Raw genomic sequence first — 27,858 nt, forward strand, 5'->3', positions numbered from 1 at the left:
CTCTCGACCTCCTTGAATGGCTTTTTATGACGGGGTTTGACCGCTGCTCACCAGCCGAATGTCAAGTCACATACCTGTGTGTGGAGCTGTGTGACTGACAGACGAGTCAGAGAGAAGACAGGGGAATACCTTCAGAACAAGACCTGTGCCCTTCCCCAACCCTACAGCGCGTTTGAGTGGACTGACCACTGTCTGAGGGCACACAGAGCAGAGCAGAGCAGAGCAGAGCAGAGCAGACCACAACAAGGACAGAGATCACAGAGTGGGGAAAGAGCTGACCTCTGCCCCCTCCCTGCAGGCCCGCACCCCCTATCGGCCAACCAACCCCCCATCCAGCTGACCACACGGAACAACTACCCTGGGTGCAGAATTTGTCCACTGCCCCCTCCACTAAGTAACTCACACACTCAGTGGTTAACTCAGAAACATCTTTGTCCCCACACTCCACTCCAGCGAGTTGCTGACCGCCACCACAGAAATAAATAATGGAGGTCTTCTCACTGACTGAGATAGGAGGAGACCTGTCTCCGCCGCACTCCCCCACCACCCCCTCCCCCCCGGAGGGGGAGACGGTGTGCGCAGCCCTGGCCCGCTACGAGAACACCGTCCGGGACGCCGTCCGCGAGATCCACGTGGACGTGAGCGCCTTCAAGCTGGGCATGGAGCGCCGGCTGGAGGAGACGGTCAACCTGAGCGGCCCGCTGGGCCGCGCCGTGGCACAGCTCCAGCAGGAGAACCGCCAGCTCAGGGCGCAGCTGGAGGCGCTGACCCGGCAGGTGGAGCTCCTGACGGGGATGACGTGCGACCGCAGCGCCTTGCTCAACAACAACAACAACCACCACCACCACTACAGTCCAAGTAAATGTAACCACACTCAAAATCACAAGAACCATCACGGCGAGGTCCAGCCGAGCCACTCGGACGCAGGGGAGGTCGTTCACGGTAAGGGAGAGGCCCACACGCACACCCACAACCACAGCCATCTCCACATCCAGACCCAGCCTCCTCAGTCCCAGGGTCCCCAGATCCAGGGAAGCCAGGGCCAGGCGGTCCACAGCCAGCAGCCCAGCCCCTCGTCCCCCCCGCCTGCCCACTCTCCATCGTCTCCGCCCTGCTCGGGCAGTCCCACCGCAGGTGTCAGGGTGTCCTCCGTGGTGTCGGGCCCAGCGTCCGGCAGCAGCCCGTCCTCCGCCCGCTTCTCCAGCCGAGCCACCATCGCCGTGTCCAGCAAGGCCAGCGTGAGTACTGATGGGTGTCTGTAAATTATGGATGACTTGGATTACTTGGAGGTAATGTCATGTGATGCACATGTTTATTCAGGGCAGGTTAGATGTCATCATGATCACATATCACCTACTGTGCACAGTCAATTCTTCAGTGTTGATTTAGCTGAGAATGTACAAAATGTATTTACCATGAGGAATTTACAGTCTATGTGCAGTGTAGTCTGTATACAGTAGTGGGCCCCAAGGGAAAGTGTAACGCCGTAAAACATGTACTTTTGATGGTGTGTTCTACGCTTCGAGGTGTAATCTAAAAAATATGTGTATATATGTTTTGCATGTTGCAAGAGAGCCATAGTGGAAAAGAGCAGAATATGAGTTTACTAAAGCCCAGCAGATTTGTGGGTGATGATGTGTCATACCAGGCACTAGTTGTGTCATTGTGGTTGCACAACAGGCCTCCATTAGAATGCTTAAAGATTTATGAAGTACAGTAATATGAGTAGACCATGGCTCCTAAGAGGCAGGGTTAGTGTGGCAGTGTGGTTTGTGAATCTTTGTCAAATATGTATCAGCATTTTATAAATGAAGGCTCTGGTTTGTGAGTATGCCCTTCTGATCTGAAAGAAATTTGCTGACGAAAATATAATCAACATACTTACTGTATATACTGTACGTACCCTAGGCCCAGACCCAGACCCATGCAATCTGCTAGGCATAGCTCTTATCGGGATGGGACAATAAGCGATATTATCGTTTATCGTGATAAAAAACACTCACGATAATTGCATCGCGGATATTTGATTTATCGTGATATCGTCCTCAGTCATGCACTGGGATCAATTCACCTTTTATTTGCCGAGCTGCATATCCGGTACCACTAAAACCCTCTATAATTGGTAAAAGGTACTTATAATATACTTACTTGATACAGTCTTTTTATCACTCTCTATCAAATATCTTTGCCAAAACATAGCAGATCTACAAGCTCACAACGTGTCGCTTTGCGACGCGTTGTGAGCTTGTAGATCTGCTATGTTTTTGGCAAATGTTCCACACCAGGATAATGGATTTTGATTATCGTGATAATATAGTAAATCGTGATTTCTTTTGTCACAATAATCCCATCCCTGATCTTATCTATTCTGAATTCCTAGTAGGGGTGGTCGATATGGTGATAAATATCGTTGAGACGATACAATGTCTCCACGATATGCCTTTTTAGACGTATCGTATATATCGTGATACAATTGAGGGAGCCTTGTAAAGAATCCTGTTAATACAGAGGTTCATTGCAGAATTATTTTAAACCTGCATTTTGTCTAAATCAGAAGTTCTCAAATTTTAAAATGTCAAGGTCTCCACTTAACTCTGACAGTATACAACTCTGACAGTATACAAATGAAACCAAATGGACCCGTAAGGGTCCATTTGGTTTCATTTGTATACTGTCAGAGTTACATACTTTTAAAGTTCAATTTAAGGAACCCAACTAGTTTTTAAGGAACCCAACTAGTTTTTGTCAAGTAACTTGAAAAATAACCCTAAAACCCAAAGTGAAAAAGAATCATGATAAAATCGTATATCGTGATACAGCTTCGGAAAATATCGTGATATTGTATTTTTCCATATCGCCCACCCCTAATTCCTAGTAAAGGATTTTTAGTGGGACATAAGTCTAACCTGTGACAGGGGACCTATAGGAGTAAGCCTCATGTATCTCATCATCAGTCATTTTCACAGTATGAGGAACACACCTGGTTCCTATTGGACCATGGTCTACATTATAATATATCACAGCTCTGGAGGCAGGATGGCTGCTCAGGTTAAATATGGTGCAGCGCTGAGCAGAGTTCTTACTGTGTCTGGATGTTTTAGTGTTATAAAGAACAAATCTATAGTATCATTATTACCTTGGGACACTGGCTGGCTCGTGGAAACATATTGCCTCGTTTGTCACACATGGAATGCTCGAGGAGAGGCCTCTTAACTCGATTCTGCTGTTAAAGGCCCACTTCACCTCTGGGACAACCAGATCTTATTTTATTGTTGTTTGGGACACGAGATCAACACAATCCTGAGTTATTTCTTTGCTGCATTATATGACGCAAACATTTTGATTGATTTCGCGGCAAAATGCATCACTAGTCATGCTGAAATACTAAAATATCTCAAAACACAGATTGAACACAAGAAATAATTGTGTTGATCGTGTCCCAAACAACAATAAAATAAGATCTAGTTGTCCCAGAGGTGAAGTGGGCCTTTAAGGTTTGGGAGCCGGTGTTAAGCAGTTTTCTGATTCACATAACAAACTGTTTACATTAGTGTCCTCTGCTGCCTTCTTTGTATTCACCATGTTGCTGACCACCGTGCAAACACGACGCTGAGTTGAATAAACCTCTTGGCAGTTTTCTCTCCATGATGTCAGGCACATTTTGACAGTAGGGGGTTGTTGTTGGGGTTGTTCTGTCATATCAAAAGTAAATATTTAGAAAGGAGAGAGAATCGATCGAACAGCTGAAAACAATCAGGATACTTTCCCTTAGTCTTTGGCCTTTCCATCCCTAAAAGATGTTGAGTTTGTGTGTGGGTGCCTGTGGCACTGGGCACACAGACACGTGTGTTCTCTGTTTATGGTTAGGCCACTGTTGTGGCCAGTGACATATGAGCTCACTCATGGAGATGGAACTTGGATGCTAGATACATTCTTGTCTGGATGGAGGAAAGGAGATGATTTGTTGATGGACTATGGAGCATCTAATATTCTGGGGCGAACATTAGGCAAAAATAGCAGATCTGCTATTTTTGCATAAGAGACTTGGTGTAGACTAGAGGGAAATAAGCTGTCCAACTACAGAGCCAACTTAGGTCCAGTTTATTAAGTCTAGAGCAGGGTTCCCCAATAGGCGGCCCGCGGGCCATTTGCGGCCCGCGGGGGGCTACTGTCTGGCCCACATCAACCCCAGTAATAATGGTGGTATAAGAGCAGCAACAACACTAGTATATCGTCATTGTTGGGTGGAAATATCGTATCTCACTAGTTTAAATCATTTTTGAAATGATAGATTCAAAACGAACGGTTTTGGAGATTTTCACCCGACAACGACGAAAACTGTTGCTGGAGTAGCGGGAACGCCACCGTCGCCCCCTGCAATGTTGTGGCCCTCGGCTTGGTACCCTAGACATGATTCGGCCCTTGGGGAAAACTAATTGGGGAACCCTGGTCTAGAGGGTGTAAGTGGTTAAGTTATTTCTTGACTCTGTGTGCCCAAATCTTTGCTTAGATTAGAGAGACAAAAACAAAGCAGTTGCGCATGTTTCTGCTTAACAATGTGGCACAGGATTGTGTGACATCATTTAAGCACCTTGAATGTGACTTCACTTCTCATTCAACAAGTCTCAGGTTCTGGAACATGTTTCAGCTTAGTACATCTGTCTTTATTTAGAGTCAGCGTGAGAAAATCCCAATCACCTACAGTCTAATACACGCCTGGACGTCGCAAGCTGTTTATAACTCTGTATTAACCAAACCTCCACCTGTTACTTTCTGTGTGTGGAAAGTAAAAGTGCCTCCATTTATCCTTTGATCCTGCCAATATTGAGATTCTGTTTTTAGGCCATTTGGTGCAGCCTCATCATGTTTTATTTGTGTTTGTTAGTTGAACTCACAGCTGCTCTCTGGAACACACATGCACACACGCACGCACGCACACGCGCGGGCACACACATACACACGTGCGTGCGTGTGTGCATGCGTGTGTGTGCGTGCGTGTGTGCACACACAAAGACACAGCCACTGACACAAATGTATGCAAACACATGAAAAACATGCACTTGAACACCGCATCCAGTACACATGCATACCAGAATATAGACATGATTAACACACACGCAAACGCACAGCCCATTATGCAAATTGCCACTACTCATATAGCACTCATTACCAAAGTATGCGGAGCACCTGAAAGAGGAATTTAATCTGCAGTAAGATCATCAGGTCACTTGTAAACAACACAAGGTTGTTCTTGTGTTTGCTGGAGATCCCCCTGATCCCAGCCAAACTCATTTCACATTAATGTTTAAATTAGATCAGATACCATCTACAGCATGGGTCTTCAACAGGGGGTCCGGGACCCCTAAGGGGTCCTCAGATTTACTACAGGGGGTCCTGCAAATCTTTGAGTGATAGAAAATAAAAATCTCCTTTTTTACATTAACCACTTGAACCCTAGTGTCCATATTCTGATAACTTTAGCCACAAATAGCAGATCTACAAGCTCACAGCGCCTTGCAGCGCGAGGCGTTGTGAGCTTGTAGATCGGCTATTTTTAGCAAAGAGCTTTGGTGTAGAGGGGGGAAAAGAGCAGACTAAGTACAGAGTGAAAGGTCTGTTAAGTTTGTTAAGTATTGACAGTTCAAGTGGTTAAATATCTGAAAACAAATTGACATGAATCCAAAATACACTGACGATTGTTCTGTCAAATGATGAAACCATATGGAATCTATGAAAAGGTTGTGGGGGTCCCTGCTTCATCTCTCTCTCAACTAAGGGGTCCTTGACCTGAAAACGTTGAAGACCCCTGATCTACAGGATGTAACGCAAAATACTGCTTTGAAGGGAACGTGTGTGGACGCATGTCACCATTGCTGTCAGGCAAAAACCGTGTAACTATACTCCTTTTTAGGTTTTTCTTCTTTCTTTTTTTTTTGACCCATAAATGAATGTCCTATTTCGTGCTTTGTCACAGTGGCGCGCAAAAGTAGCGAAAATAGCTGCTCTACAAGCTCAAAACGTGATGCCATTACATTGGATCCTCTGGAAGACAGGTTCCTTTTTTCCCATTTCCTGAAAAGTAACTGTTGTTGGACATAGTAAGGTTTCCGTCTGACAGCAAGAAATGTGTTTTTGAGTGAGTGTACATAAAATGTTGTGTTTTGTGTGTGTATGCTACAGCAGTGTTCCCCAACGCATCGCGAACGTTGTGAGCTTCTAGAAGAATAGATGGTCGGCTGTGGCTCAGGAGGTAGTGCAGGTCATTCAATGATCTGTGGGTCGGCGGTTTGAATCCCGGCTCCTCCTGTCCACATGTCGAAGTGTCCTTGGGCAAAGACACTGAACCCCACATTGCCTCCAATGAGTAGGTCGGTGTCAGCTTTCCAACATTGGTGAGGGAAGTGAGGACGCTGGCATCAACTGTTCGCCGCTTCACCTCCCAATGTATGAATGAACTAGAAGCAGTGCTCTTCCGAGCACAGGTCTCCACCAGGAGACAATAACAACAATTTATTGCCTCCACCAGCCGAAGGCTGAGGGGAGAGTATGTTTTCGCCCCTGTCCGACGTCAACCATACTATGACGTCTATGGTGACGTCATGGACAAACTTTGGGGACGGACGGACGGACGCACGGACGCACGGACGGAGGGGAAAACATACTCTCCCCTCAGCCTTCGGCTGGTGGAGACAATAAACGATTGTAAAGCACTTGGAAAAGCGCTATAAAAATGCAATTCATTATTATTATGGTCTAGTTTCATTCGCTTGGGTTCCCGGGGAGACATCACATTTATCTTTTTGGGTCTCGAGCTAAAAAGTTTGGGAACAACTGCGCTCTAGTATGTGTATGGGACGGGTTATGTATGCATGGATGCATGTGCGTACTGTAAGTGTGGGTTTGTACTTGCTTGTGTGTGTGTGGACTGGGGTTCACTGAGGACAATGGCATACACATCAGTTGCATCTGTATGGAAATGCCTGTTCTCTGATGTGATAACCAGTAATCAGCTTTGTGGGGCTCTCCCTGCCCGCATGGCTGCTGCAGCTCAGCAAACCACACTGCCATAATCATATACATCAGCGCTTCTCAAAGTGGGGTCCGGGGACCCCCAGAGGCGCCTGAGGGGTTTTCCAGGGGGTCCCCTGCCATGCTGCAAAATGTTAAAATACCCGCTCTACAAGCTGGAAAGAAATCTTGAAAGAGAACAGATGATGGTCCCTGGCACAAAGTCATTTCAGACTAAGGCGCTCTACAGACGGACAGCGGTTGCCGCCGGGGCTCCCGCTTGGATCTGCGAGGAACACGCCGCGGTGATACACAAACACACTCGCTCTTTGAGTAAACGCTGCGCGGTATTTCACAAAGATGAACACAATCCATCTCTCACCGCCCGCGTACGCATGCACAAACGAGCACGCTCGCGGGGATTTTCACGGGACTGCGCCCGCTCGCCTCGCCGCCTCTAAACTTCGCTGCGCGGACGAAATAGCCGCCCGCCTCTCATTGAAAATGAATTACTAGCAGGCGGTGACCGCGTACCGTGTGCAATCCCCTTAATACTTATCAACACATGTATCAATATGGGGGTCCTTGACATGAAAACGTTTTGACAAATGTATCTGTATGTTAGAGACAAGAACAAGAGAGAGAGAGAGGTCAGAGGGAGATGAGACAGATACATTTGGAACATTTGGCCTCGTAAAAGCCACAGTGGGCTGTTCTAACAGGTCCAAATGATACGCCAGCCAGACGCATGCACGTACGCACGCACATACACAGGCACATACCGCGCTCAGTCACAGACACTTTCTCAATGGTCATATATCCTCGCTGTCAGATGGAAACCTCCTATGTCCAGATTTTTGGCAAAGGACGCTTTCGGCGCGTAGGACTATAAATAAAGCTTAAGCGTCCCAGCCGACAGTGAAGCCTTTCATCTTCACTGTGACCTTTCAGGTCCTAAAGGAAGCATCACACCTGCAGGCTTCATATCTGCATAATGAAGGCACTATCTACTACCACTCATGATTTTATTGTGTATATTACGCATCAGAAATTTGGCATGATTAAGGCCTCTCCATACCTTGACCGAAATGTTCGGCGAGTTGGACTTTCCGACGTGCAAATTTCCTAACTCTCATTCGGTCTAATGCTTTTCAGAAGAACCTTACCCTTTGACCGAAAACGGCGGTTTCGGTCAAAGTATGGACAGGCCTTTAGGATTCTTAAGAAACGAAGCTGCCTCGAACAATATCTGTCTGTCGGCCTGTCTCGCTTTCATTCTCCGTTGCTCCCAGCCCTCACTCCAGTTCTGTGCACGGCACGCACGGACACTGCTGTTGCCAATTACAGCTCCAAAGCTGTGGTCTCAATGGGGCATTGTGCGGACACTCTGCCTCATTTGAAGTACACGGACTGAGGACGGATTACTGAAGAACCCCAGGAGCCTTCATCCTCTCATCATCCTCCGCTCTCCCTCCAACTCATTCCTCTTTTCTGCACCCCGCCCCTTCACACGCCCTCCTGTTCTCGCCTTCTCCTCCTGTCATCTAGTCTCACAGACATCTTAACATCTCTCTCTCTCTCCCTCGCTCTCATTTTTCCCTTTTTTGGGCCCCGTTCCCTCACAACTCTCACTTTCCTGAGAAAAATGTGAACTGAAATACAACCCTGTTTTGTCACCACTTTCAACCTGACGTCGCTATTTCGAGTTGTGTTCTGACCTTGTAGAGTAGCTATTTTCACTACCTTTGTGTGACACTGTCGTCGTTGTTGTCCTTACTCCACATTCTACTTCATCATAATACAACTACAACGTCACACAAAAGCATCAAAAGTAGCAGATCCACAAGCTCGAAGCGTGGCACAAAGCGACTCGTTTTGAGCTTGTATATCAGCTACATTTTTTAATTTGATTCTTGAAAAGTAACAGGTTTTAACATATAAGGTTTCCATCCGAAAGAGACAGAATATAAAATAAACCATTCATTTATGAAAAACAAACAAAAACAAAACAAAAAACAAAACATAAAAGGATGGAGATACAAGGTTTCTGCCTGACAGTGATGACATGATTTTGCACACATTTTGTGTCCATCTCACATACACATTCCTTTGCCACACCACTCCTGCATCTCAGCGGACTCCTGGCCTCAGTCTTATTAGCCGCAGTAAATTCCTGTGATGCTCTGTGCTTCATTAGGAGATAAACAGAGCAGATAAAAGTGGCCAGGTCACAAGGTTATCTAGCTTTTATCTACAGAACCAACTCACAGAAATCATATCACTTGTCAGAACAGTGCGTAAAACCTTATCTGATGGCATTGAAGCAGGATGGCACTGTCAATGTGAGCAAACACAGACATACAAACATTGCTGGAAAGTATATTTACTCAAGTACTGTACTAATTCGAAGTAGGTTTACTTTACTTGAGTACTTCCATTTTTCAATCTTTTATACTTCTACACCAGCACATCTCAGGGGCAAATGTTCTTGTACTTTTTGCTATGCTACAGTTATTTGAACGTTTCAGTTACTTTGCAGATTTAGGTTCTTATTACGAAAACGCATACACATCACACACAAGCTCACCTCCAAAATAATCGTATGATATTCTTTCCGTAGCAGACGCCATAGTACGTGGCGGTTTGACTTTACAAGAACATGATATCCGGGGTAGATAATAGCAAACAGTCCACAGCATTTATCTCTTTTTAGTGCTTAGTTTAATAACAGTCTATGTATAGGCTGATGGATAGTTAGATTGTATAGTGAGAGCAATAGTGATCTCATTGTACTGAACCTGGTCCAGACTAAATAGCGACCGCTGGCACATATATATAGCTGGATGGAGCAATTTATAATATAAAGAATGCTAACAGATTATGTAAGAGGAGAAAACTAAGTTGTTTGTTCTCTTTAACACACACACACACACACACACACACACACACACACACACACACACACACACACACACACACACACACACACACACACACACACACACACACATACACACATGCTCAGTGCATGCACAAACACACACCAAATTTGGTACTAGTTGTTGGTCCAGTGATCTTTTTCCTTGATGTTGTGATGTTGATGAAGAGAACTTTATTTTCTGGGTAACATTACGTGATTAGCTAGATAGCTAGTGTTATGGTCTATATTTGGTGCTACGGTTTCAGTCACTGATATGGTAAGATAACATCTTTTTGGTCATAATTTGGTATGACCTCATGGCGTCTGTTGTACTGTTGAGTTTCTGACCATGGGGCATGGGGCTTGTATTTATTACCCCATGCCCTTTGAATCCATCTAAAATACAACGTTACATGATCCTGTGTAGCTTATATTGAACACTGCCAGCGTTCAGTTTGTTATTCCAACAGGTGTCACCCATACTTAACCACTTAAGCCCTATTTTATACTCCGTCCTTTTCCCACATAATGACATGCCCAAAATAGGAAAACAGGGTTGAAAGTGGTTAAAAGGTCCACAGGGACAGTATGGCACTGTAAAGCTACTTTGTTGAAATCATCCACAACATGGTGTGCTATGTAGCTAGAGGCATGACTTCATAAACGTTATGGTGTTGCCACACACCTCATCATACTAACTGTAATGATTTACTAAAATGGTCTTTTCCCCTGCCATTTCCTTGTGTATTATGTAGGCCGACAAGTTTCCATTACACTTGCCTTTTCAAATCCCTCACTGGATGTTGGAGAGAAGTCAAGTGGAATGGATGGAGACACCAAAGAGTCACTCTTTTAGAGGCTTGTGCATATTTATGTCTGTATGAAAGAGTGGGGACAGAAAGAGAGCACAGTATCTAGAGAAAGAAAGAGAGAGAAAGAGAGACAGATAGAGAGTGAGTGAGAGAGAGAGAGAGTGAGCGAGACAGTTAGATAGAGAGAGACAGAGAGGGAGGCTGGTCAGTGAATTTACTGCTGTTTATCTCCATGACAAAGACATTTGACATTTCCACGCAGGCCATGGAGACTCCCTCAGTGCTGCCAGCGCTGTGCCGGCATCTCTCTCACACAATGAAATAAAACTCCTAATCTCTCAGTGTGTACCCGAACCCTGCCAGCATTGCACTCCAGCTGCCCCCACATTCTCCCTCTCTCTCTCTCTCTCTCTCTCTCTCTCTCTCTCTCTCTCTCTCTCTCTCTCTGACCCTCTCCCTCAATCTATCCCTCCCTTGTCCCTGCGGCGCTGGTCGCAACCCTCTTTCTCTCCCACCACCACAGTTCCCTAGCTCATTTGCCCCCCCCACAACCCCCCTCAAGACCACTTCTGTCAGGCTATATTCCTGGCACAGGCCCCCAGCATGGCTATTAATACAGGCATGAGAATGGACGAGAGAGAGAGAGAGGTAGAGAGAGAGAGAGAGAGAGAGATCGAGAGAGAGAGAGAGAGAGGAAAAAGTAAAGAACAGGCAACAGGAAAGTTCAGAGAGGTCAGTGGTCTCATTCTGAGTGTGTGTGTGTGTGTGTGTGTGTGTGTGTGTGTGTGTGTGTGTGTGTGTGTGTGTGTGTGTGTGTGTGGTGGTGGGGGGGGGGGGGGGGGGGGGTGTTCAGTGAGGTATGTGGCCACTCCCTGGCTACCCCTGGCTCTCTCTAATGACTTCCAGACAATAGGCCCTGTTCCCGTCATCATCTCCATGGAACCAAGTTAATAACTAACTGGCCAGTGGGAGAGCTCACCTTGATGCCCCCTCGGACAAAACGCTAGGTCTGCTGGGTGAGCTTTTAGTCATAGCGAAACTCGCCTAAGAATATCTGAATGACAAGTAGGTTAAACTCCAATCGTTTGTATCCACGCTCACCTCCTTAACCAATTTAACTAGCTATTTTTCAAATGTTTGAAAACAATGTTTTAACCATTTTTGACAAAGAAAATTGTGTTAACAGTGTTGTTTTTTGGTAAGTTTGGGATATGCGGTTTTGTGTCACGTGTATTTTGCGGGTTTTTGACATGAGCTTCAGATTTGTGCTGGAGTAGCCTTCAAATCGTTTAGACATGCTTCGTTAAATATTTGTGTCTTCACGCAGCCGAGAGCTTAGCGGTGTTTCGGTATTTGCTCCAAATATGGTGTCGAATTCCTACAAGTATTTAGCCCCACTAGCTAAAAAAGAGGCACTGCGTGGAGACCACAGGCCCTTAAGGCTCCTTCTCCCTTCTGTCCTGTCCTCTCTTCTCAGTGGAGGTCAGACTTGAGCCTCTCAGGTTAACACAGTGTTCTGCAGTGTGTGGTTTCCCCCTTGTTTTATGTGTTTGTTTATGTGGTTCTGAGGCCTGAGGGCCAAGGCAGAGCCAGGAATAAAGAGGATCCAGGGAATGACGTGGGTACATGGGCCGCTTCGTACGATGGTGGTGGTGGGGAGGATGGTGATGTGTTCTCCAGCTGGTGTCTGGTAACTCTTGCAATGGCTAGGTAAGACCTAGGATCTCCTGAGGAATGGTGCTGCCTGCTGGGAGGGCATGCCGTGTGCATGAGATGGATGCTTGGCTCCGTCATGCAAACCCTCATTTCTCGGTCAGTCGTCGGGGAGGCGAGTATAAGGAGTCATGGCAAGACTTGTCTGTGATTGTACTTGTCAACCTTTAACCTCCCATCATCTGGCCTAAGTTAATACGTCTGAACCCCTTGGCCGCTGTCATCGGCATCACTCAGAGGAACGTTAAGAGTAGAAGGACAGGGAGGCAGTTATAGACGAAGGAGAGAACAAGAGAAGTGCATGTTACTAATCCAGTCTTCTCATTCTTTTTCTTTAACCACTTGGTCCTATTTTATACTGCCTGCAGTGAAAATAGTTTATATATGTTTTCTTTTTTGACCTAAAATGGACCAAAATACAAACACCAGGGTTAAAGTGGTTAAGAGTTGGTTCTATTGGCAGCGCATTGACCTATTTTAAGAGGCGGTTGCGTTCATGTGGGAGATAAACACAAAAAGACAATTTACACAAGTTACAGTACCTCCCTAGATGACTTGACCGGTTGTTAAAATTAATTAAATCATAGCCTGAGAGAAGAAGACATGGGAAAGACAGGGGGATAAGGTAGAGATACAGACTTATCAAGACCCAAGAAGACTGCTACTCCTCCAAAAGCTGATAATCCAATCAGAATGTAAGATTGCAAATGCAGTTCACATGCGTTTACAATCCACTACACATACCCTCCCGTGAGTGAATCCATAAGAGGATTTCACTGTGTACACAAAGCAAAATTGTTCAACTGACAGTCTGACACAGATGATTTAGCTGTGCAGTGGTATACAACTTGGACACGCTATAACAACAAGTGGGATATTCATCTCTCATGCAGTTACTCCCTCACCTGCAATCATACGTTATATATTCAACACTAACGTGTTCACAGGAGGGTATGTGTATATTTAACTCCCAGCTCTCAGCCTAGGCATGTATTTTGTATGATTCCCTATTAGAAAGATTGCAGGCCATGTGAATGCGTTTGAAGAACAGGTGGTTGTTGCAGTGAGTGCTTCCTCCAAAAAGGATCCCCTGTAGAAATCTAGAAGCAAATTACAGAGCAGGAGAACCCTTACTACTGAGGCCCTGCATGCTACCTTTTTCCTTGTATTGCCAGGGAGAGATGTAATGGCTTTACAATAGTAATAATAGGGCATTTGTGCCCCCACCCCTAAGGGACATATTATGCCTCTGGTCTTCAGTCAGGACTACTCTGCTAACAGTACACATACATTATGTGTGTGTGCAGTGTGCTCACATTACAAGCCTACAAATCACAGCTTGCGAGTTCATATATGACAACAAATGACTAGACCCTGAAGCCTATTTAGGCGAGTCTCATACAGTTGACTTTCAACTCAATTTCAAAGGAAGCCAGCGAAGTGAAGCTGCAAACTGATGGCCGCCACTTGGCAGGCATGACGCGCTACCCCAAAAAGGTTGAGCTGGCTTAAACCTTTTGCAGCACTCAGTGTCATTCAAGTGCCAATTAATATGTTATTGTTTCACCATTTCCACTCCCCTTCTCTCCCCATAATTGCAGCTATATTCTGTGAATAGAAGAAACCCTCATTTTGCCGTTAACCAGTTCTCTTTGATGAACATATACCCGTTTAATTTACACAGTGTGGCTTGAGCAACACTTGGAACAGCAACAGTCCTATTGTGTTATTTTCGTTAGAGCATATACATAGGCCTAGGGAATTATTTCAAACTTTCACCTGCTGTATAACGACGTGCCCAAAATTGGGATGCCAGGGTGAAAGTGAATTTCTAGTGTGACTCATCTTGATTACAGTCTGTTTATGTCCTGTGTAATTTGTTTTACAAATTGTATCGGTGATAACATTGTGTTATGTGGCTACTCTTGTAAATAGCTCATGTGTGCAACACACAGAGAACACCAATGTAACTTATGCAAAAACAGCTTAGCGACATTAAGGTGTTTTGTGTGCCATGAGACTGCACACACACACACACACACGCATACGCACATTCTTACACTCCAACTGTGCCGAAATTTGAGTGGCAAATACTGGCATGTCCCTCCTACCCCCTGTCAACTCTCTCAACATGCCCCCATTGTTCTAAAGCGTTCCATTCGACCATCACCCAAAGCCAGCAGGAGCTCAAATGTCACCCCCACAGAGAGACACAGAGAGAGAGAGGTCGGACAGAGGATGGGATCAATTCAGGGAGTTAAGTATGAATTCCAACCAAGACGAAGAAAGGAGTAAAGACTGAAGAATGACAGGAAGGAACACATAGTTAAATCCTCAGTGTTCATTTAACTTTAAGAGTGTACAAATCTATACTATAATTTTGCGAATGTCTGTCTGTCTGTCTGTCCCAGCGTTTCTCCTCGGTGGCTGGAGCAATTGATCTGAAATCGCATCACCATCAGCATATGAACACACCTGACATAACTGTGAAGGCCGTTTGTCACTTTCACAAATCGTATGCTGTATATTCGCATTTTTATGGTGTATCTATATCTATTTAGCCGACAGTACCTTTTGTGACCACACATGTTAAGGGAGGGGCGCTGTTGTGCAGGCCATGCACAATCACACACAAACCCACACACACACACGGGGGGGGGGGGGGGGGGGAGTGTGTGTGTGTGTGCGGGCGGGCGGGCCCTGTTACAGATGTTGTCCAAAAATCATGCAGATCGGTACACAGTATCTCTGTAGCCGTTAAATGGAACGGGTATTTCTTACATTGATGCTCCTACATATTATCATGCAAGCACCAGTTAAAGTTACTTTCCATCCCTCATATACTGTGTGCACAGTGCACATCCCATAACCCACCCACTGTACATCATTTCAGAGCTCATATCTTTGAACGGGTAAGGGCTATGTAACCAAATGGACCAGCTAGGGTCCATTTGGTTACTCTCTCTCTGAGTTACACATGAATAAATGAACACTGAGGATTCCACTGTGATGGATGGAAATGCTCCTCCAAACCTCCTTCCCACTCCACTTGATACATACCGAATGTCCAGTCTCCTAGAACCGGCTCATCTTCTATTGAAGTGTCAGTGCTGAGGATGGCTCTGACAGCTTGAACAATGCCTCCTGGCCTCCAATCCAAGCTAACTAACTGTTGGACACCGCACTAAGCCAGGGCTCTCACACTCTCTCCTGTTTGAACAGGCAACTCTTGTCTCACAGGGCACGTCGCCCAGGAGCCAAAAGCTCAGGTTGCTGTAGAACTTTCACATTGTTCCTTGAATCCACAGTGTTGAAGATGTACTCAGTCGGTAAACATCCACCAACCAGCGAGCGATAGTAGGAACTCACTTTATAGGTGCAGTAAAGGCTACAGGTTGCATCACGTAATTCTATACAATAAGGTATCATTCTATCATCATTTGGAGTTCTAGTCATTTTTCGATGTACAGTGTTCTTTTTCTGTACAATTCAGCTGGGCTCAGCAGTAAGACAACCTATCACACTGTGATATATTGACACTAATGGAAGACAAACTATGGTGTTCCTCAGTCGCAGCAACACTGCCAGTTCTCATGCCCTCCTCTCTCCTTGCTGTGAACCGAGGACTCTGGGCATCTCTTTTTGTTGGTACACAGATGTTTGGCTCATCTAGCGGCTCATTGACTCAAGAAACCGTCTGTATTTACTCCCTCAAATCTCTCTGTTTACTTCCCTGTTTGCGCCACAGAATGGGTTTATTGTCAACATTCAGTGTTACTGCAGTAAAAGAGGAGTGAGAGAGATCTGACTTTAATGGAAAAGAGAGGGGCAGTGACTGAGACAGATCTGACTCTAGCATAAAGAGAGAGTGAGTGACTTACCTTGTTATTGTAAAGTCGCTCTGGATTAAGAGCGTTTGCTAAATGCTTAAATTGTAAATTGCGCTGCCAAATTAGCCAGGGTTACTTTGTATCATTCTCGGTCTCCCATCGCTATACTGTTTTGTTGACTTTGCAAGGTCTGTTTTGTTTTTACAACCTGAGCCTGAATTATCCTAGTCGTTGCATCATCATGATCAGTTATGATAAAATACCGTCTCATCTTTTGGTGTTGAGCTTCACATGCTCCATGCAGCTGTCAAATACTGTACTCTGATGCCGTGTTTTAACCTCTTTATACTGTTTATACTTGCTCGGCCCCATCAGATGTATTTGACAGCTGTGCAGAATGGTGATTCCAGCATGTCGAAACTCAACATTGAAAGTGTCACAAAACCGTTTTGCATGATGGAAATAAGGTTAGAACAGTGCCAAGGTTGAAAGAAACCGTTTCCCTCTCTGTCTTATTATTCACTCCATCCTCTACAGTCGACTGAGGGCTTTTCCACATTTTCTAGTCTGTTTCCTCCAAATATTTTATAGTTTCCCTGCGATGATGCAATGACGCACATTCAGAGACTTGGGGAACTGTTGTTCCTGGAAGAAAGAGAGGGAAGCTTTTGTCTGCTTGAACTTATTTGACTAAATTATGATTATGTTGTGTTTATGTGTGTGCGTATGCGTGTGTGTGTGTGTGTGTGTGTGTGTGTGTGTGTGTGTGTGTGTGTGTGTGTTGTGTGTGTGTGTGTGTGTGTGTGTGTGTGTGTGTGTGTGTGTGTGTGTGTGTGTGTGTGTGTGTGTGTGTGTGTGCGTGTGTGTGTGTGTGTGTGTGTGTGTGTGTGTGTGCATGTGTGTGCGCGCGTGCACATTGTCGCTGTCCAATGGAAACCTTGTATGTCCAAAACCGTTACTTTTCGTGAAATGGAACAAAGAACCTGTATTCAAGTGGATCCGATGTAATGATTATTTAGTCCCAAACTCTTGTTAATACTTTTCATGTGTTATATATTTAAACCCTAAGTCAGACCATCCTGGAGTCCCTATTGTGGGCTTGTCATTATAGGCTACAATGTTTGCTGTAATAACAAATAAAGTATAACATACAGTAGCCTAGGGTATTCATTTATGAAAAGATTAAATATGGAGAGTACAAGGTTTCTGCCCGACTGACAATATGCAGCTGGTCATGGCAGAACAGACTAAAAACAGCTGAGCCATGTATCCTCTCTCTTCTAACTCACTGACTTTATGGAGAACAATGAGGATTAAGGAAGGAATAAACACAGCTTGATATGTAATTAATGTGTTCCAGCATTCCATTGCACATAGTTCTTTGTATGGCTTTTTCTTTTTTAATTTTTTAGGGGGGCTTTTATCCCTTTATTGATAGGAAATGGGGAATGGGGAGAGAGATTGGGAGTGACACATTGGGATCAGGATTCACATCCGCGACATGCTGTCAGGCTGGCATTGCAGCAAAGGGGGCCCGGACCACCACGCCTGCAGCCTGGGCCTGTATGGCATCTTGATTCAGTGAACATGGGACATGACAGACCCTACTTGGGCCAGTTATCAGTAGGCAGTGAGCACGTTAACTCAACACGCAACATGTCACATGTCTGAGTGTGCAGCTCCTTTTTAATAAGAGGAGAAACGTGACTTGTGAAATGTGTAGTGTCTGATCTGTGTGTATGAGCGTGTGTGTGTGTGTGTGTGTGTGTGTGTGTGTGTGTGTGTGTGTGTGTGTGTGTGTGCGCGCGCGCGTACGTGTGTAAAAGAATCAGGGGGGGGGGGGGGGCGTGCAGATATGTGTTTTCTGACAAGACATATTGTTTGGCACTAGAGGTGCCATGTAAGTGATAAGCTTTGTGCTCTGCCAGGGGAATTAGACCTCGGCATGAAGTTTCCCGAAACCTCGCTCGCCCCAGTCTCATGTTCCCCTCCCTGACCTATGATGGACTTTAGATGATCTGTGCTGCTAAGCTTTCGGGAAGCTTTGTGGTTTGTCTCCATCCCCCAGTGGGACAGCCAGCTGTTTCCACCTGGCTTCCCATTCTCCTTACGATACGCGCTAGATTGCTGGTCCATTTTTACAAGAGTCAACTGCCTGGCACTGTTCTACAGCTACAGCTACATGATGTGTGTAAATCACAAGCATATATATAGGCCTAGGGAATTATTTCACATTTTCACCTACTAAATGTATTCACACAATGGGGGTATGATGTATAAACAATAAATTATGTAAATCGCAGGCGGGTACTTTGCATCAAAACTATCACGTTCTGTGTGGATGTACACATGTACATGATGACAAAAACTGTTTGAAAAAATACATTTCCGAGCCAATTCATTTCATGAAAAAGAATTGTCCCTCTGTGTAAGGACCTTAACATTCCAGATGTAGTTGTGTATGCAGTATGCCTTCCCCTTGGTTCTCCTAACCCTCTTCTGACATGATAATGTTCGCCATAATTCCCCCACTCTTTCCCTTAACAACCCCCCAGTTATGTGCAGCCCCTTTATGAAGTAACACAGCCCTCCCTGCTCGCTGGACTGCCTCTTATGCACTCCGCACTTACATTCCTATACGATGAACACAGCTGGTATAGCCTGATTTATACTTGGTTGTGTCATGGTGTGTGAACAGTGCACAACCTCTATCCCTCTCCCCATGCTTAGGATCATGATACACTTTGTTAATCAAGTACTTTTTTTTTTCTTTTTTTTTTTTTGTCATTGCCAATTCCACCATGTTTGTATAGTCCCTGTCACTGCCAACACCTACTGTTTGGTCTGGGGAGGGTGTAGGCAACCATGTGTCTCCTCCGATACACATGAAGTCGCCAGCTGCTTCTTTTCACCTGACAGTGAGGAGTTTCATCAGTATGGTGTAAGCTGTGCAGAGGAACACTCCATCTTTCCAAGTCCTGCAACCCAACTAACCTGTAGGAGTCGCTGGTGCAGAGACAGACATCTGGCTTCCCACCCACTGACCACAAACACGGTCCAGCATGCATTCGTTGGAGCACCCACTGTCACCCAGCCAAACCTGAGGCACCGTGGAGGAATCAAACCCCATTCTCTATGGTGGTGGTGGTCAGGAACTTTACCCCTGCGCCACCCAGGTGCCAAGGACATCCCAGATATATATTTGGCCGCAGACCCCCATCTGAAAAGATGCCCCCAGAAGAGTTTTGTGTTAAGAAACAGGCATCCTAGGCTGCAATGCCAGCCTGACAGTGTGTCGCAGGTTTGAATCCCAGTCCCAGTACATACAGTATGTCTATGAAAAGGTTTTGGGTATCAACACTTTGCCTCTAACATCTTATCTACAACCCTCTAGCCCACTGACAGTGGCAAGTGGATGGAGAGGCATTGACCCACAACCTATTTGTGCCAAAGTGTCAGAGATAGGAGCCTTCGTGGTGTGATTTCAGGAATGGATGTCTGTTTGCTACGACATGCGGCTGGTTGTGGAAAGAATGGTGGAAAGAATGTCATAGCTGCTCAGTGTTTACGCTGGCGAGGAAATAGTCAGGGTCACTCATACTGTGTACACACACTATTCCTATTAACATGTACTTGTAGTGCTGATGATGTTGACATTATAACTCGATCTCCTGTGATTTTGTCAAGATCTCTAAATGCAATTCAGCTGTTCGCCCATCACTGATTGTGAGTGTGTGTGTGTGTAAGACAGAACTGTCAGATAAAAGGCTTCTCTGGCCTTATCAGACGAGGAGACAGACACACAGCCCAGACCTCTGGTGTCCATAACACCCACTAGGGCTGTCGACTGCTTTACCGATATGGCATGGCGTCGTGCAACTGGCTAATGCTGATTTGTTAGTTTTGCATATTTTGTTCTGTTCATTTGAAGTAGGGTCAAAAATGCACATGTTGGAGGAGAGAGTCTGATTGGCTGATTGGGAAGGGTAACGATCCAACGATGACTCAGAGAGAAGCAGACATCTGGATTCGTTTTTCATGACCAAAACCAAAGCAGCATGATGGTCGATCCCTTTGTCTTTGCGCCAAAAATAACATATTAGTACATATTATGGCTCCGCAAATAACTTACTGCCTTCCCAAGAGGATAAGAATCAATGTGTAGTACAAGCGGTATGTACAGTACAAGTAGTTCTGCCTGGTGTTAACATGCAATCTTGTGTGTGTGTGTGTTCCAGAGCATTGAACGAGAGGAGCCAATAGAAGTGGACCCGGTTCCAGCACCTCCTGCAGTGGAGAATGGACACTTTACTGTCACAGGTAACCGTCCAACAGCTGTCTCACCCAGCAACATTAATTCATCCCTAACATTCACACACTGAATGCTAAATTAATTTGGGCTCAATTTAACCACTTAAAACCCATTTAGAACGGGTACACATTATTGTGTATCATTATTTTATGCTTTAACTGTTGACAAATAGCAGATATACAGCGCCGAGTGCCACGCTGCGAGCTTGTAGATCTGCTATTTTTAAAAAATCGTGAAAAGTAAGCAATTTACCCCGAGTGAGAGGACATTATGCTCTCATAATGTCCGCAGTGAGGGTGTTATCGGACGAGGCGCAGCCGAGTCCGATAACACCCTCACTCAGGACATTATGAGAGCATAATGTCCGACCCCGAGTGGTAAATAGCTTTTCTACCACTTTTTCCCGTATACATGAAAGAAAACACATAGTTGTAACTTGCAAGGATCTTAAGTTACAATCATTATTGCCTATAAAACTTCCGCGAGACAGCAGATAGTTCCACAAACAACATCTTCTACTCACCAACAGATGGCGCCAACTCCATACTAATCCATGCGTCTAGCTTACAGCTAAGCTAACGTCAGTTAGAAGTACCGTTCCGGCCGTAAATAGAGGCTGTTCGCTTCCAGAAAGGCATAGGTTCAGAGAAAAGGGGCTTTAAAGTTGGCGGATTGCATTGGATCCAAATAAATCGGCGACGATAGTACGCACGTTAGTAAACATAGGACCGCTGCGACCTTCATTTGTTGGTTGGGGGAAAGGTGTTCCGACTACCTCCTGAAGTCCCCGGATGTACACTGAGGCGCATTGATCTCGGACACACAACTTTGCGGCAGTTGTCCTCTCATAACCTCCGGAATTTAGCCAATCAGAATCCAGTATTTGAACACGTGACTCGAAAAAGTGGTAGAATTTGAATTTTGACCCGATTCTATAAGTGTCTTTTGAATCCTTCTAAGATTCTTTGGAAAAACCTATGTTTCTATGTTAGCAATCTGGCCATCGTCAAAGAAAAGGTCCTTTTCACTTAACTGGAGCTCAGTTAGTTTGTTCTTGAGAGAGTCAGTGGTTCTCAAACCTTTTCATGTGAAGGACCCCCAAACTGATATTTATTTGGCCACGGACCCCCATCCTATATCATATTTAGTTCCAGGGACCCCCCCCCAGAAGCAAAATTTGAGTTACAAACGTTCGCTTTAAAAATACATACATTCAAAGATTTGCACACATTTTCACGACTTTTCAAAAATAGCAGATCTACAAGCTCGCAGCGCCGCGCTGTGAGCTTGTAGATCTGCTGTTTTTCAATAGCTAAAGCATTCAATAATTCTAGGCCTAGATGGGTTAATTCATCCCCAACATTCACACACTGAATGCTACATTAATTTGGACTCAATTTAACCACTTAATTCTGACACTGTCACATGACAAGCGCTATTTTTGCGGTGCGGCACCATCTCGGCATACAGCATGTATAAATTCATCATTATGCCTACAGTATTTTATGGGGATGCCAGGGTCAATTTGGGGTCATAGAGTTGAATCCGGGTGAACGGGTAATGCTCTCTCCCCTCTTTCAAAAACCACCTTGCCCTTGAGCAGGGCAAGGCAGTTGACATGAGCTACTCCAGTGGCCATCAGTAAAAGATGTTCTGGAAAGCTCCCATATGTCAATATGTGAATCTGTAGAAATTATAAAGCTTTTTGTTTAGTCTGTCTGTCCCAATCAGATAACTAGAAAGCGTGGTTTCCATGACACTTGCAAATGAATTCCATCTTACCATTTGAATTGTCCCCATTCAGGTCAATGTGGAAAATGAATTCACTAATAAATTAATGGCCATATGAGATCTCTGTGCGTCATCATCAAGGATCAAGAAGAAGATCAATATTAAGCCTGTATCTTGGAATGTCCATATTATGAACATACTGTGTCAATCTCATGTGGTCTATGACATCAGACATCTATGATGTCAGTCATCTCCATATTTGGGAAAAGTTAAATTTTTGGATTTTCCCATTCAAGTCAATGGAGAAAATGTATTCACTAATACATTATATAAATTAAACTAATACAACATATCTTTTAGCAAAATGCAAGAACATGATTCCCGATGACAAGTCAATTTGACTGTGTGGGCCAAAACTGTGAGAGGTGTAGGGCAGCAAAATAAAGTTTATGCAGAAAGAAAGATGGAAAGATATAAGATAGTCAGACAAGTTAAGTACTATCTGCTTGCCCTGTTAGGGCAACTACACTAACTAAAGGTTAGAAAAAGAAGGGACAGTGTTGATCATCACTTGTAAAACTCTATCTCTATCCTCTATCCTTCTACCTTCTATCTCTTTTGTCCAATCAGAAAATTCAACATTGGTTCATGGGAAGATCTCTCCACCCAATGTTGTGCCACATGAGCACACAGCTCCAGTGGCAATGCGGATGCCGCACCTCCCTATCACTGCTACGACCAAGACGGCTGAAATGGGCCCTGACTCACCTGGCAGCCCTACTGGCTCCCTGGCCTCACCTGTCACAGAGGCATCGCCTGCCAGCCAATCAACCGCTGACAACAACAATGAGCCTCAACCAATAGGAGAGAGCCCTAATCAGCCAGGTGACATTTAATAGTTCACTCACACACTAATGTCAATTTGTCCCTTCTTTACCTTTTATATAGAAATATCAAGCTGTATTACAGGTCATATAGAATTCCCCTAACTTGTAATCTTGTTTTCTTTTGTCTTTGTTATTGTTAAGTGTCTTCTATGAAGTCATGGACTCCAACTCCAGCAGTCAGGACTTTGGGATCACCCAGAATACAAGGCAAGTCTTACATTTGGGTTGCATTGACCATTTATGCATGCACACAGTGGACTTTTTGTTTAGAATTCCATAGTGGAGGGTTACCACCCCATCGTCGGGTATGCCATAAGAGAAAAAACTGATGCCGTGTTTATTAATGTTCTGCCTTTTGTCTTTTGCAGACAAAGCATTTTCTGCACCTCCCAAGTCTGTGACCTACTCCGGGCTTCCCCAGCATGATAGGTGAGTGGGGTTTGGCCTTTAGTACAATACTGTAATTTGTGCTACAGTAGAGACTCTACCAAGAAGTTCATAACGTCTGTGTCTTTAGCAGGACATCTAGAACAGTTCTAATTTATTTATTTAATTTGCGGTCACAAAAATGCTTATAATATAAAACGGTATAACAGATAGCAAATAACAAATTGACATAACAACAGCACTGAAAGAAGGTTTATCAAGCACACATGAAGAACGGATTAACTGGTTACACACATCATGAAGTTCTATTGGACTATAGAGGGTATGGTGCCAGGAGCATTGCAATGCCAAACTGCCACCTTGGCGGAGGTCTTGTTCTACTGGCACATTTTCTACTTAGGTTATGAGTAACTGCTATTTTCCTGTTCACATAGTGTGGTCTCTGTTCCCATCCTGCAGGGTCAGTGATATCAGCAATGATACATACTCCGGGCGGGGAGTGGAGAGGAGGCGGGAGCTGGTGAGGTCACAGACTCTGCCACGTAACATTGGTGCTCAGGCCCGTCGATTGGTTTTTGAGAAATTGGACTCTGAAGCCAATCAAAGGTACATAATATCAAGCACACACACCTTCTCTGAACTTCCCCTCTTTTGTTCATTCATGTATTAATGTCTCCAAGCAACTGATGGCTCAGATAAAGATGAGATGAGTATAATGGCGTGCTAGAGAGTTTTCACAGTTGGCATGCGTACGTGGACGTTGGGTGTCCCCAATTGGCATTGAGAAATACATGTATATTTTTTGATAATCCTGCCACTGCTCATACCAGACCACTGTGTTGACTGCCATTGTGTTAAATATACAGCATTTTAATTGGTGGAGATGATCTTCTCAGTTTTCAAACATGCTTTGCTTGTTTGACCCTAGGGTCAACTCGTATTTTTGCTGCTGTTGCATAGTGCAACTTCCAGCAAAGCATAGATGTACAGTAATAGCAATGCAAATATGCGTTCTCAAATGACAGAGAATTAAAAGAAAACATGGATCTCAAACATTGTGTATTACAGTGTATTACACAGTTATGTCTCCTTGTCCGACACTCTTAGCAGTAATTTGGTCTCCTTGTCCTACCCTCTTGTTCTGTGCAGCCGTCCTAAGCCAGTGGACTCTAAGCCCAAGCTGAAGCGTTCTCAGAGTTTTGGCGTGTCCAGTGCGAGCAGCATCAAACAAATACTCCTAGAATGGTGTCGTTCCAAGACCATTGGATACCAGGTAATATATTACCTATTGGGTTTGTGTGTGTGTGTGTGTGTGTGTGTGTGTGTGTGTGTGTGTGCGTGCGTGCGTGCGTGCGTGCGTGCGTGCGTGCGTGCGTGCGTGCGTGCGTGCGTGCGCGTGTGTGTGCTTGTGCTTGTGCGTATGTGGTGTATACCAGCTTCTGTTATGATGGGATACCATTGAATTGCTGATTAAATTTCCCTATCCAGTCTCTGGATGTGTGAATGAGATAAGTTGAGCAGAGTTAAACCCTAGCTGGACCGTTCTTGGAATCTCATGTACCTTTTACTTGGTACCACAGAGAGTGGTGATTAACACTACCATTGGTTTGCCTGTTACAGCTGCTTGTGGCAGTCAGAAAATGGCCCGAACATGTGTCCTTTGTTATACTCACCCCTGTCAAACACACTTAAGAAAGAGATGGAGACAGAGAGAGAGAGATGGTCGTCTGAAACTGGAGAGGTTGCATTTCATTACAGACAAACTGAGTGCTACTTCAGGACTGACTCGGAATGACATAACTCTGAAAACATGCAACAGACTGAGAGCAAGAAACATGAGGAAGAGAAGCCAGAATGACAGGAGAGGAAACAGGAATAGGGCGAAACAGGATCAAAGAGGAGGAGGAAAGAGCTATGGCGGCGAGGGAGAGGGAGAGGAGGAGACACCCTGCCTCTGTTTTGTCCAATATAATTATGAGAAAGACACTGAGTTACAATAGGTTGTCAGTCTCTCTTTTTTACAAGTCATTTTCTTGCGTCTGTTTTTGTCTTAACACACTTTTACTGGTTTCCTTTTGCATACAAAGCCGTGAATAATGCACACAGACTCACTGTCACATCTCTAACTATGCTCATCATCCCCTCTGTATGTGTATGTACAGCACATAGACCTTCAGAACTTCTCGTCCAGTTGGAATGATGGCATGGCTTTCTGCGCTCTGGTCCACTCCTTCTTCCCCACCGAATTTGACTACAACTCCCTGGCTCCCGGCAACCGCAAGCACAACTTTGAACTGGCTTTTAGTACTGCAGAGTAAGTGGCTTCTGTATTTCTTATGTCTTTCTTCGGAGAGTACCAACACAATGGCCACCTGCATGATAGTAGATTAGCCGCCCCTGATACAATACTTACAGTATACTGTCGCCACACTGTGAAATACTGAATGTTCATTGAGTTCTGAGTCTAAAATGGACCCTTAAATCACACACATGCAACCGGCGGGCAAATTAGATTAATTTTAATAATAATGGAATTCGAGAGGTATTTTCTCCATGCAAACCATTAACAGTGGCCATGTGCATGACGAGAAAAAAAAGTCTGTCTGTCTGTCTGTCTGTCTGTCTGTCTGTCTGTCTGTCTGTCTGTCTGTCTGTCTGTCTGTCTGTCTCTCTCCTCTTGTCTGCCCTTCCTTCCTTCCCTACCTACGGTACCTCCATCTTTCCATACTTCCACATCTACAGTGCACATTCCTTTTACCTGACCATATAGTGTTGAAAACATCATGTTGGCAAAACAGAGTTTAGCTGTTCTCTGAGTGGACGGACGGACAGACGTGCACGGCCGCACGCACACTTGCACGCGAGCGTGTGCGCACACACACACACACACACACACACACACACACACACACACACACACACACACACACACACACACACACACACACACACAATCTACATTATACAAGTACGTCTACAGTACAATCATAGCTAACTCCAAATTGACCACATACTGTATGCATGATTGATTCTTTTAACTAGGGGTGTGGTCGTTGTAAAAAACAGGAGCCTCTCTATTAAAACCCAGCCTACATTTACACACGCATGGACTCACGCACCCCACACACACGAGCGCAGTTGCGCATGCACGCACGCACACGCACACACACACGCGCGCGCGCACACACGCTCGCACGCACGCATGGACGCACGCACGCACGCACGCACGCACGCACACACACACACACACACACACACACACACACACACACACACACACACACACACCACACCAACAGCAGTATTATTCAATTGCTGACAATACAATCGTTGTATTGTCAGCAGAATTACCAGCAATAAATCAATTCATTTAACGACTTCTCTTCTCTGACCTAAGTTGTTTTTATTTCTCTGCATGGCTTCAGGGCGAAGGCAAGCTGTGACCGGCTGATTGAAGTGGAGGACATGATGATTATGGGTCGTAAACCAGACCCCATGTGTGTCTTCACGTACGTACAGTCGCTCTACAACCACCTGCGCAAGTTTGAGTGAAGAGCCAGCATGGCAACAGAACAACTGAAGCAAAACAAAACATGATCTTAACTTTGCAATAATGTCTTGCCATATTTGGCAAGCTTTTGATTAAGACTTGAATTTTGCAACTGTGTGTGCCTTCTTCCTGTTACAATATTTACTTGCAGTAGGCCTTTCTCTGCCCAAGTTTGTCCTGAGTGCAGGCATATGACTGGTAGGCCTATAACTGCAGATGGAGCATTGCACTCTGAAAGATCTAGTATACCCTCTAGTGGTATAAAAGTAACATTACACCATATGCTGTGGCGAATATGCTTACACCTCTGTTCACAGATGCACAATGGACATATTTCACTGGCAGAAATTAAGAATGCTCGTGTGTTTATATATCTTAGTTTTACTGTGCATTCATGAAGAAGATCATTTTACACATAGTATGTGGGAGTTGGATTGTATACCGTGTGTGTATGCTTGTTCTTTATGTAGAAGTATATTTCTTGTCACAGAACTTGTGTGGAATTAGTTGTTATATAATTCACTATCATAACATTTGTTTGAGGAAGTGTAGCAATATTAACATTTAACTGCACCAAGAACATCGGAACACATTTCATTTGTTTGAAAATGAAAGAATAAATTGTGCCGGTTTCATACCCAGGCTACTTAATATTCTTCATGTCACCATGACTTACAAGGTCTTGTAATGTCCCTCATAGAAAATATT

General features: G+C 44.7%; 1 protein-coding gene across 1 annotated transcript; it reads left to right on the plus strand.

Annotated features, from left to right (window-relative positions):
* Window positions 1-485: 485 nt before the first annotated feature.
* smtnl (smoothelin, like) lies at window positions 486-27,152 on the plus strand (the record flags this gene model as incomplete). The annotated part of the gene is made up of 10 exons (XM_080731775.1): window positions 486-858; window positions 1,135-1,238; window positions 20,522-20,603; window positions 22,957-23,211; window positions 23,355-23,420; window positions 23,582-23,642; window positions 24,060-24,206; window positions 24,750-24,873; window positions 25,763-25,914; window positions 27,026-27,152. 10 exons carry the CDS (start codon window positions 486-488, stop codon window positions 27,150-27,152), a joined length of 1,491 nt encoding a protein of 496 aa, XP_080587901.1.
* Between the last annotated feature and the right edge of the window lie 706 nt (window positions 27,153-27,858).

Source organism: Nannobrachium achirus (assembly GCF_963921795.1).
Source record: "Nannobrachium achirus genome assembly, chromosome: 8".
Taxonomy (NCBI): domain Eukaryota; kingdom Metazoa; phylum Chordata; class Actinopteri; order Myctophiformes; family Myctophidae; genus Nannobrachium; species Nannobrachium achirus.